This window comes from Liolophura sinensis, chromosome 3 (assembly GCF_032854445.1).
Source record: "Liolophura sinensis isolate JHLJ2023 chromosome 3, CUHK_Ljap_v2, whole genome shotgun sequence".
Taxonomy (NCBI): Eukaryota; Metazoa; Mollusca; class Polyplacophora; order Chitonida; family Chitonidae; genus Liolophura; species Liolophura sinensis.
This window is the reverse complement of record NC_088297.1, coordinates 11717450-11730097: the sequence shown is the minus strand read 5'-3', so window position 1 is coordinate 11730097 and position 12648 is coordinate 11717450. Positions and strand designations below refer to the sequence as shown.

General features: G+C 40.8%; 1 protein-coding gene across 1 annotated transcript; it reads left to right on the top strand.

Annotated features, from left to right (window-relative positions):
- The first annotated feature begins 1262 nt into the window (after positions 1 to 1262).
- LOC135463636 (chymotrypsin-like elastase family member 2A) lies at positions 1263 to 11175 on the top strand. The gene is made up of 6 exons (XM_064740999.1): positions 1263 to 1363; positions 3225 to 3274; positions 5699 to 5879; positions 7849 to 8126; positions 8975 to 9108; positions 10474 to 11175. Exons 1-6 carry the CDS (start codon positions 1320 to 1322, stop codon positions 10660 to 10662), a joined length of 876 nt encoding a protein of 291 aa, XP_064597069.1. The 5' UTR covers positions 1263 to 1319; the 3' UTR covers positions 10663 to 11175.
- The last annotated feature ends 1473 nt before the right edge of the window (positions 11176 to 12648 follow it).

The window sequence follows — 12648 nt, the reverse complement described above, 5'->3', positions numbered from 1 at the left end:
ATGTCAGCTCTGAACTACCATTATGATTGTCACGTGAAGCTTTGCCTATGCATGCATCACTATGACAACTGTGGGCAAGCACGCGTTGATCGACGCAACTGGAGACGACTAGATGCTTCGGGTCGCAGAAAAGTAGACCATGTTCAACTCCAAGCAGCCCCTGAGCCAGCAGTTATTGTACCAGTCGCCAAAAACCAGGTTGCTCTCAGTCGTAAGGAAATATTTACGCCTTATTTTATTATATATAGTAGGTGTACACATGTAGAAACGGAGATAGGTTTTCATTGCTTTTAATAACCATTACGATAGCTATGGGGCTCAAGTGCTAGACTGCCGGATTTCGAGTTCAATTCCCCGTGTAACCCAAAGAGCAAATATTCAACTATTACATCTGAGACGCCTTGGGTTCCATGTCAACATGGTGGTTTCACACCAAACAGAATACATGACACATATTTTTCATTCATAAGGCAACGAAGAGTCATTAGGTGTGCTTTACGTGGGAAGGTCTGCCAGCAACCTGCCGATTGTCGTAGGCTTCCCCTGGTGTCTTCCCCGTTTCCTCTCACCATAATGCTGGCTGCCGTCGTATAAGTAAAATATTCTTGAGTACGGCGTAAAACACCAATCAAATAAATCAAATCATTAGGTGTGCGTATATATACTGCGTCTTGTGGCAGGGCAAGTCCATGCCGCAAAAGTGCAGCCTCCACCTGAGTACATGTATCAGGCCAAAGAGACCAGACAAGACGCTGTCCAGTCACAAACTGATGCTGGACCAAAGAGTTCTGTTTCTAACCTCTCAGTGCTGAACACCAAAGGAGGTAGCAACACGTACCATTTTTAAAGCCTTGGGTTTGATCCCAGGTTTGTGGCCTTCGCAGCTGATGCTCTCACCACAAGGCCATGGAAGCGGAATGCCTATGTAATGAAGAGAGAGAAAAAAATGTTATTAAAACGAACAGTGTAAAAAAAAAATGAATAAGTTCTGTCGAGTACTTTAGATGAACAAGAGATCAAAGTCAACTGTAAATCAAAAACACACAACTGACCAATCATAAGCAGTATTCTCGTAAATAGGTCAACCGGATGTCCCATATAATGGCTACAAATGTTCAATCTTTCTGACGTCACAATTGCTTTCATTGGGAATAGAATAAAAAGTAATGTCAAGAATAAATGTCAAGAGAAGGGGTGGTGGGACATCGAATGTGTTGGATCTATGCATTACCACGTTTCATTTCCTTTCAGATCATTTTGTCAGTGCCGAAGCTGTTATAGACGACACTTCATCACGGACGTTTCTAACATACAGAGAAATGAGTGTTGACGACGCCCTCCAGTTAACTGCCCACCTTAACGTGTAAGTTGATTACTCCTGGCATGAATTTCTTGTCAGGCGACACGAATTTTGGAGCGAAATATGCATGGCGTCAGATAGACCCGTGTTCAAAATCAGTCATGTAATTTTGAAGAAAATTCACGGTGAGAAGCGGGGTTTTCGCATTATTTCAACTCTATCCCGTTATCATCAGTCTACGGGTATGTTTTTTGGTTTATGTTTAGATAGGGCTTGTTACGTCGTTTAACTGTTTGCAATAGGGGAGTTTCGAATTTGAACTCAGTGCCGCAAAAGATAAAAATAGTCCTGCTGTATCAAGTGGCATGCCAAGGCCCCTGGATTATTGTCGTAAAATGTGAAAATCTGTTGGAAATCGAAGCCACAGTTGAGGATGAATATTTACCCTAATGGTTGAGTTAACACGTTATTTAATACTGAGAGAAAACAACATAAAATTTCTCCGTGCGTTTGTGTGTTTTTGATGAGTATAAATGTATATCCTTTATCTTGGTGGTTGGAGTACTGTTTAGTTCGTCGTCCAGTTAGCAACATTTCGCGCCGAAGGCAATTCGGCCCAAGATATTACGATCCATGAATTATTCACCACAAAAATGGGGCAGTATTTCTGAAAGCCGCCAATAAATCAATACTCCTGGCTTCAAACTACCCCTCGCTTCGGGGGCGGTAGATCCAGGATTCAATCCTGGGTCGAGTCACACCTAAGACTTTAAAAGAGGAAGTTGTAACTTCCTCCCTGGCGTTCAGCATGAAGGGGATAGTGCAACGACTGGTTGACAGGTATCAGTATAATGGCTCAGCGGGGGCGACTTACTTGCCTTCGGTAAGTCGTCTCAGTGAAGCAGCACTAAATAAGAGAACGGTGGAAATCCGTTCTGCAACAAGGAGGACATTACATATACCCTAAGGATTCCTTCGTCGTCATATGACTGAAAAATTGTTGAGTACGACGTTAAACCCCACGCACGCACGCACTCACTCACTCACTCAAAATATAACCCTAGAATTGCACATGGAACAAAAGTGAACAGTATATAAGTGAAGGACAAAGACTGTGATTCACACAAAGCAGTCCCAACATGGCGGCGCTCAGTAGTTTGACAACAATAACATACCCGATTATTCAATCACATGATGCTTGCACGTGACTGAGTGACCTTACCCTTATCCTCTGAGGTCCGGTAGAAACAAAATGGATCGTATCTACCTTACAGCTGACACCTCGACCCAAGCCTGACGAAGAAAGCTGGATCACTTTTCTTTTAGAATGGACGATTTGTGGCAGACTGGTAACATATTTATCCCTTGCACCGGGTATTACAAGCGAACAAGTAATTTTCAGTTGTAAGTCTTAGACCCAAATGGAGGAGAGAGTATCTAATATGACTGAATGGATGCCTGTGGTGTAACGTCGTACTTAACAATTTATCAGTCATATGACGACGAGGGGTCAGTAGGTGTGTGTACATATATAGTGTCTTCGCGTGGTAAGGCGAGTCAATGCCGTCGAAGTGCTGTCGCCACCGAAGTATCATTCCAAAAACACCAGACATGACACCTCACCCAGTCACATTATACTGACACCGGGCCAACCAGCCTTCCTCTAACAGTCCAGTGCTGAGCGACAAGCGAGGCAACAACAATTACCATTTTTTAAGCCTTTGGTGTGACCCGAACCGGGTTTGATCATAGGTCTCTCGACTTCGAGGAGGACGTTCTAACCGTTAGGCCACCAACATGGTCAGTCTCTAATATGAGCCTTACACACGTCTTGTCTTTGCTTGCACCGTTGTCCTGCATCAGACAATGACAGAATTTCTATATAATTACAGTCTGTTCAGATCATGTGCTTAATGTATTGCAGAAAATCCTGTCCAAGTCAGCGAGTCTTGAAGCTCTCCTGTGAGCCATCAGGTAAGTACATATATATATATATATATATATATATATATATATATATATATATATATATATATATATATATATATATACATGTCAAAACTGTCTCAGCACGATAATGAGGGTTCACTGTAAAATGCTGTCGTAGCCGTTCTAGTTTTGCACTCCATGCTGATATCTCCTGCATTACAACAGAAAGGCCTCCACCCAGTACACCGCACTTTATACTATCAACGTGTAACATGAACTGCTCATCCCAGTGTACATGCAATACCAACAAACCTCACTGAAATCAATTTAAAAAGTAGAGCATTAGCTATCTGGTTCATTGATTAATATTTTAAATTTATTTATTTCACCTTACAAAGCTTGGAGTTTTACAATATTGCATGATTTGAGAACTCCGAGAGGCCTGTTTCATCCCTTTAAATGTAATATGAATTTGTTTATTTTTAAGGAAACATAAAGGTGAAATATAGTCATGGGGTGCGGAACTAAAAAATAACAATAACGAGAATAGCATTAAATAAAGAAGGTGTTTTTATAATATCACAAATATATAGTAGAAAGGAAGGAGGGCAGAGGCACACCGCACGACACCGGCAATACAGCAGACAAATGATCATTTTTAGCCAAATATGATTGATTAACTTAAAGGCAAAGAAAACACTAATGTGAAGTATATGTCAGATGAAATACCATTAAACACTGTCCATAAATATGGTTGGATCCATTTTTTCAGATTTTTTTTTAACCGAGTAATTTACTTCGTATAACGTGTAACGTTGGATATTACGGTGGCATTTTCTGACGTCACATCAGGGATGGGTCCACCCATCTATCTAAAGGGACCGCCAGTTTTATAGTGGGTGCCTTTCATGGATTCGTTGTGTGCAAAGCCTTTTTTTCGTGGCTCCGTGGCTCAGTTTGTTACCGCGCTAGCACAGCGTAATGACCCAGGAGCCTCTCACCAATGCGGTCGCTGTGAAGTCCAGCTCATGCTGGCTTCCTCTCCGGCCGTACGTGGGAAGGTGTGCCAGCAACCTGCGGATGGTCTTGGGTTTCCCCCGGGCTCTGCCCCGTTTCCTCCCATCATAAAGCTGGCAGCCGTCGTATAAGTGAAATATTCTTGAGTACGGCGTAAAACAACAATCAAACATGTAAATAAATAAAACTAGTCGAATATAGTGACGGTTTACCGCGTTTATTGAATGTCACCATATTGATATTTTAAGATCCGTTTTGCGGTCATTACGTCCTTGATGAAGAACGACATCAGCAAGCAGCGTAACGGCAATTTAGGTAACATAAAATCAGCCAATCATGATCGTTGGATAAAACCTTTAAACTGAAAGGAAGCATGAAAATGAACTAGGCATCAGTAGAAAAGCCTTTAGAAACTGTATCTGGAAATATGTTAACATATTTTACTTCCATTTTAAAATTTCACTGAATCTGGTGGAATCCCGTCCGTATGGCGTTACAAGCATGGCTTCAAGACGGCTGTCTGTGGGCAGAACTTTTAAAAAGTTGGAAATGCAAAACAATGGATACATGAAATCAGTGAACTCTGACTAGCGTGTGATTTGCTCAAATTGAAACTGTTCTTCTATCACATTTTTCTCCTCGTGCGATTGTTTTTATACGCAATAGGAAGATGTCTCGGCGCCTGCCAAGTGGAAGATAATCAAGTTCAAGCTAAAAGGCTTTATATGTGTTTGTTGTTGTTGTTGTATCCAGAACTTTTTGTCAGATGTTGCTAGGTAACGCGAGATAGTACGATGTTTTGCGTGATTACATGTATCCATACTCCATCTGTATAGTAAAAGATTTACAGCATAGAAAGTAAATCCAGAGCAGTGATGATAGCGTGATACTTCCAAGTGGTGAAATACGCCCTCATGTCTATTTACCTCAGTTAGGGTTTTATTGTAAATGTCGTATATGCCTAAAAAAGTAGCAGCGTACACGCCCCATAGTGCCATGGCTCAAGTAGAATTAGGTACAAAAATTGCAATCATGTTTGTTACAAATTATTAGACGTTACTAATTTATAATTACCAGAAATGCTGTGTTGTGAAAACATTTAACATACTATCACATCAAAACAATGCAAAGTGCATGACCATAGAATATTATTGGATCAGGAGGCGTCGATAATCTATAGTGGTTCGTTTACCAGCTCTGCGCAATGACCCAGAAGCCTCTCACCAATGCCATCGCCGTAAGTTCAAGTCCAGCTCATGTCGCCTTGTCTCCAGTCGTACGTCGGAAGGTCTGTCAACAACCTGCGGATGGTCGTGGGTTTTCCCTGGGCTCTTCCCGGTTCATCCCACCATCATGCTGCCCGCGGTCGTATAAGGGAAGTATTATTGAGTACGGCGTAAAACACCAATGAAAAAAAGATATACTGGATCAGACTAATTCTTTTGTTTGCAGGATGCGGTGTAAAAGGTGCCGTCTCACCACAGCGCTCACAGATCATCGGCGGAAGCGTGTCACAGCCGCGGGAGTGGCCCTGGATGGCATACGTCATTAACTTGGGCAAAATGATATGTGGCGGTAGCATTGTTAACGACAGATGGATCCTCACTGCGGCTCATTGCTTTGCCAACGACAGGTATGTATATGTATATATGCTTCGGGTTTTACGTCGTATCTAACAATATTGCAGTCGTATGACGACGAGGAGTCCTTAGGTGTATGCTGATATACTGTGTCTTCTTCTGGCGTGGCGGGTTCATGCCGCCAAAGTTTCATGCCAAACACACTAGACATGACACCCCACCCAGTCACGTTATACTGATACTGGGCCAATCAGTCCTGTTTCCTTGCTCTAACCTCGCAGTGCCAGGCGAGACAGCAAAAAGTACCATTAAAGAGTCTCTGTTATGTCTCCCAACTTTGAGGCGGACGCTCTAACCATTAGGCCACCGAAGCGAGCAACTAACGACGGGTAATTAACTCAGTACATATAGCGCGGAGATCAGTGGCAACAGTCACTGTGTCTTAGTTGGCAAATGTTTACGCCTTCGTTTTCTTGAAACTGGCTGAAGTTGGTTCACAAGCATGAGAAAGGATAGATGACATTACATCTCTTAAAACACAGGCCTGGTGTCCATATATTCTGACTGGGAAGGCTGTCATGTCTGGTGTCTTAGGCGTGATACTTCATTGGCGGCACGGACTCGCCCTGCCACAAGAACACACACACACACACACGCATATATAATGATTGCCCGTTGTCATATGAATGAACAATGAACAAAGAATACATCCAGTCATACGCTGTCAATACACCGTTAGATTTATGAAATGCAGTCGGTCATCTGTATTGTCCATGTCATTCGGTGGAAAACAGCGAATGAAAATTGAAAATGGAGTCCTTTGCGTGTATGTTTTAAGGAATCTCTAACCAAAAATAAGTAAACCTTCAGAGCACACAAGAAGAGAGAGTGCGGGCATATGACATGCGTTTTTGTTTTTTGTTTTTGTTTTCTTTTTTTTTCCACATTCAGACTCGTATATGTATGACAATTGTGCTTAATCATGATATTGGTAACAAGGCTTCTCACCGTTGATGTGCGTTACATTCCTTCATGGCATAATGCATGCATCTTTTCAAACATTGATAAGGTGTATCGATGAATAATTATTCTGAACCGTAACATGTATCACAATATGATTAAAGGCTTACAGCATTAACAGCCAAAAAAAAAAAAGAAAAAATAGGGCACCGACGACAGTGGAAAATGGTCACACGTAACCGGTGAAAAACGGCCGCTTGTCAATTTACCTCAGTTAGGGTTTTATTCTAATAATTCTGTAAAAGATCACCAATTCTAAATAAGTAACGTCCCTCCAATACCAAGATTTAAGCGGAGTTAGGTAAAGTAAATGCAAGGCGCCTGGTCGTTGATTTGCTGCATTCCTTTCAGGGTGCGTTTTTCACAACCATAGCTAAGTTATAGCGGTTAATAATTTCTCTAAATCACAATATTGTGGAGAAATTCGTCAGTAATTTGGTGTGGATGCACTAAAAGCAAATTAATCTGTTACATTTAACAGAAAGTATGTTGTCTGAATAATGCTAGGATGTATTCTCTTATTATAACATAAGGCTGAGTCTCACTCAACATAATATCCTGTTAGTCTAATACGATCTTTGTGTTGAATTAATATTTATTTATTTATTTGAGTGGTGTTTTACGCCCTACTCAAGAATATTTCACTTATACGACGGCGGCCAGCATTATGGTGGGAGGAAACCGGACGGAGCCCGGGGGGAAACACACGACCATCCGCAGGCTGCTGGCAGACCCTCCCACGTACAGCCGGAGAGGAAGCCAGCACGAGCTGGGCATGAACTCACAACGATGTTGAGTTAATGGAATTTATGTGTAATACATAATCTACTGCAATAACAAAATACACTGTAGCATCACTCAAACAGCAAACTTTGTTAAATTTTAACGAATTATTTTGTTACGAGTGAAATGTCTTTGAGTATTTCGTTAAACAACAATCAAGCAAACAAACCAATGATAAAGATATCTGTCACATCGTTGATATGCTATATTCTCTTATAGGTTTCCTCTGGTGTACGCCAGCATCAGGGTAGGCTCTAACACTCCAGAATACCCAGGCAGTTTGCTGCAGACGCGAAACATCCGGAGAATCGTATTGCATAAGAACTATAGAACACTTCCCGTGTTCAGTGCGGATATAGCCTTAGTGGAACTGGACAGACCCCTTAACCTGGGGGAAAATGTGCAACCTGTTTGCCTCCCGAGGGAGGGGGTGAGAGTTAATGAGTCGTCCGTGTGCTACGTTTCTGGGTTAGGAAATACACGTCCATTCTGGTCATGTAAGTATTAATGCATACAGGTGTGACACATTCAATAGTAATTCACAAGCCTTAGGGTGGGCAAGTTCCATCTGCAAGTTGCTGACACACCTCCCCATGCACGACCATAGATAAGGCCACCATGAGCTGGCGACCTCATTATCAGGTACAGCGTAGAGTGAAAAATAAGAGCAGCGACAACAGTGTGATAGCTGGCTAATGGTCACACATAAACTGTGAAATACAAATACTTGTCAGTTAAATTGCTAGTGTTTTTAATCTAACTGTTTAGATTAAATATAATATGCTTAAACAGTAGCAAATTGCACGCCCTCTAGCCCCTTGGCTTTATCAGAATTACGTAAAAAAATGCAGTGATGTTAATTGCAGTTTTTTTAGAAGTCACTAGCCTGGAATTAATCAAAATACAGTATTGTCATCATATTTAACATCATTAAAATTTAAACATTACAAAGGGACCAGGCCTCAGGGTTGTTTAGCCCTCCAGCAGGAATACAATCACAGGTATAAATGTTCCCCGTATAAATGATTTAAAATATATTCAGGTGAAGTTTTGCATCCACGTGTCTATATTTAATTGTTTTAAAAATATTTTTTAAAAGATAAATTTAAGTATCATTATGAAATATATGTATTTTGCACTTATTTCTCAGTTGTCCGTCTGGTGAACGTTACATCAGTTTTTTTGGCTTCTTTGTCACAGTGTTTAAACTTGTTCTGAAATGTGAGATCTGATTAGTGAAAGGTCGAGCTTTTTGTATATAGGAAATTATACGGTAATTTTCCGGTTTAATGAGCGTAACTTCGTTTGCATTCTCTGACTATTCCCTTTCGTTGAACTTCTCCAGCTAACTATCCCGTGAACCTGCGGCACATGCGCACTAAAGTGTTGAATGACACTTACTGTGAAGAGGAGTGGTCACTTGCTTTTGAAGGGAAAATTTGCTCCGGTTTTGAATATGGCCTACCCCAACCTTGCTCTGTGAGTACTGCTTAGTTTGTGTCTTTCAACTTGTCGCCTGTATTCAGTTCTTTGCCGTATTTACTGTTAAAATTACCTTTCGTTAATGACACATATCGTAACATATCAGTGTGTAGCGTTACCTATGTGTTATCAATGTGAAAGTCAGTTTTGTAGCGAGTGTGACTGATTTTACAGACAGCCGAATATAATCGACAAGTTAAAAGAAACAGACTATAGGTTACAGGCAGTGGTATTAAAATGAAGTCTTTCTTTTTTCTAAATGTCAAATTGGTTTCTCAGACAATAGGCTTTAAAAAGTACGAAATTGAGAGAGTTACTCATTACGGCTTACCTATAAGACCGCGTACTCCTTACAGCGCATGCATGGCTGTCTACAATCACTTTACCTTTATGCCATCACTAGCAAATTTTGTGCAGAAATCCTTGGACTACGCCTAGGTAACTGCGATCACGGTCAGGCGGCAGGAAGTGATGTCACAAAACACAAACACTCTGTCTAAACATGTGTTTCCGATAACACTTCATTTACATATGCATTCTCTTTATCTTAAATATGCACAACATGATTCTAATCAAAAGCTGAAAAAATTTGATTTACGAATACTGATTAAATAGTTCCGCACGAGAGATGAGACTAAGTCTAAACAAACCTACCTGCGTGTCACAAGCTTCACAGGTCAAGCTTGTCAAGTGGCAGCGGTGATTTGAAGCGAACGATGCATATCGAACGATTGCAGTAGGGAATTGATCACTATCTGCCTATGATGCCGGACCATCCGCGTATCCTCCAGGCTGGTTGGGGGGTGTACAATATTCCGTTAAGATCCGGATTCACTGTTTGCAGTATATGGGTTTGCAGAACAGGGCATCTTGTATTTGTAAAAATACTATACTTCACCACAGACATACTTGCCAGACAATTGATGCATACAGTCATGGATCTTTAATGTTGTTGCTTTAAAAGAAAATAGTCTATTCATTTTGTTAGAAAGTCTATTGTTTGAGTGATGTTAGAATCTATGTTTTTTATTTTAAAATAATACAGTGACATATTCAACGTAATAACCCGTTACTCTAATACAATCGTCCCTGCAGGATATGGCTGAAATGTTACGAATGTGACGTTAAACCAGTCATTCATCTACTCTAATAAATGTTCAAAAAATAGAAAAATGTGTGGTAAATTTGACAGAATAATTTGTTTAAATAGCAGAATACATTCTAGCATCGTTCAGACAACAGACAACATTTATCTGTTAATGTTCACAAATCAGTATTTTAGAGTAAACATATATGTGTGAATGGGTGTAAAACAAGATGTCTGAGATCCCAGAAACAAAGCTGTGCACTTTGTTATTTCAGGGAGACAATGGCGGCCCCTTAATGTGTTTGAGTCCACAAGGCTACTGGGAAGTCCACGGGGTGGTCAGTTTTGGAATACGATCGTGTCCCGCGCAAGAGCAGGGAAAGCAACGGTACAAACCTGACGTGTACACAAGGGTGTCTGCGTATACAGCATGGATTGATGACGTCATCAGCGGTAGACTGTAAATGTCTGTAAAAACAGGTGTAGAATAATATTAATTCCAGTATTTTTTGAGGAATAATACATTTGTATCTTTTCCAATTTTTCGATAATTTTCAATATATAATTTTGCATAAACCCCAAAAATTATGGTTAGAATTATTATGTATGTTATCTTAGCTTCCTTGTATTTCAAGTCAAGCCCAACGTGAGATCAAATGCACATGTTAATATAACGTCATCTTAGACCTTCTCTCGGCTAGTCTTTTATATCACGTACTTATGTTATAACATTTTTCAAACAATGGAGGATCCGCATAAAAGCCGGGAGACCCGGGATCCAACCCTTATACCAAAGACTAAAAATGGTGCTTGTTGCTGACTCGCTTGGTGTTCATCACTGAGAGGTTAGAGCAAGGAAATAGGTCTAGTTGGCCCAGTTTCAATGCAATATAACTGGGTGGGATGTCATGTGTGGTGTCTTTGGAATAATACTTCATTGGCGGCAACACTATGACGGCATGGACTCGCCACGGGCTCGCTACAAGAAGACACAATATGTATGTATGTATGTATGTATGTATGTATGTCTGTCTGTCTGTCTGTCTGTCTGTCTGTACACAAACCTAATGATTCCTCGTCGTCATATAGCTGACTGAAAAATTATTAAATACAACGTTGAGCCCCAAGCATTCATTCATTCTTCCAACTATGACCCAGGGGCCTCTCACCAATGCGGTCGCTTTGAGTTCAAGTCCAGCTCATGCTGGCTTTCTCTCCAACCGTGCGTGGGAAAGTATGTTAGCAACCTACGGATGGTCGTGGGTTTTCCCCGGGCTCTGCCCGGTTTCCTGCCACCATAATGCTGCCCGCCGTCGTACAAGTCAAATATTATTGAGTACGGCGTAAAACACCAGTCAAATAAATAAATCAAATCGTCCACATTTCACTGTATCCACATGAACAAACACTGTCTCTGTTGTTGTAAGGTCCAAGCGGAAAATTGTCAGAGGATTTCATACGACGTTTATTGAAATGACAATAGATACGACTGCTCTGTAACAAAATATACAATGAAGTTCGACTTCAGCTTCGTAAATTCACGTAGTATGCGCTGTAATTTCGGACTGTAATATCGGTCAGCTGTGTTATTATACCTCACAGAATGATTATTAGTTGTCAGTGGTCAGTGCACGGTCACATGATGTTTCGCACAGACTGATGTCGAAGGATGATCTGCCAAAGCATGACAACGTCACACTCACAAAATAATATTGCACGTTTACGAGGCAATACCCAGCGATCTCGTGCGTTATCATCACAATTATTTCCCTTTTTCTGCTCTTTGTCGCGCGCTTGTTTGCAAAGTAAAGAGTCATTTAGTGATTTGCTCCACAGCTACATGTAGCAACGTACAAATTCAGTGATTTAAAGTTCCATCGCAGCAGGTTCCGGTTCTTTGTTTTTCCTTACACTTCAGTATAATAAAACATATGGGTAACATATCAGCTTTATCCTGTCGCAAAACTCAAATCTTCGTCAATCTTCGGGAAAGTTCGTCAATAACTTTGCTAAGCTCGAATGTTTACCCGGGTTTTACTCCACCTCGTCAGATAAAGGTGAAAAATACTTGAATTCATATGGCGTTAAACCACATTCTGCCAATCAATCTGGAAACAACATTCAGTTATGGCCCTTGGCGAAGTCGTACATAGCGCCATCTGGAAATTGTCTGAGGGAAGATGAATGAATTATTTCTCTGTCTTCCCGTAGGCAAAATTCTGATGGCGCCATATTTATATACGATTTTTTTTCTCAGCCGCCATTTTTTCAAAAAATCAGACGTTACCCACAAAACGACGTGTCAGGACAACAGTCAAATGATCTAATTTTACAACTTCAACAAAGAACGTCTTCTTGTTCACTCAAACAGACCTTCAGCTAGACAGTAATAAAAAAAACAGGCAACTGTTTTATTGAGAATCGTAGATCTTTTGCCCAAGGTTTCTATT

Excerpts from the sequence above, each read along its gene's own strand:
- LOC135463636 (XM_064740999.1), top strand. The coding sequence starts at position 1,320 with ATGAGTGTTGACGACGCCCTCCAGTTAACTGCCCACCTTAACGT. Across the intron at positions 1,364-3,224 it reads TTAACTGCCCACCTTAACGT|AAAATCCTGTCCAAGTCAGC; the intron begins GTAAGTTGATTA and ends AATGTATTGCAG. Across the intron at positions 9,109-10,473 it reads GCCTACCCCAACCTTGCTCT|GGAGACAATGGCGGCCCCTT; the intron begins GTGAGTACTGCT and ends TTGTTATTTCAG.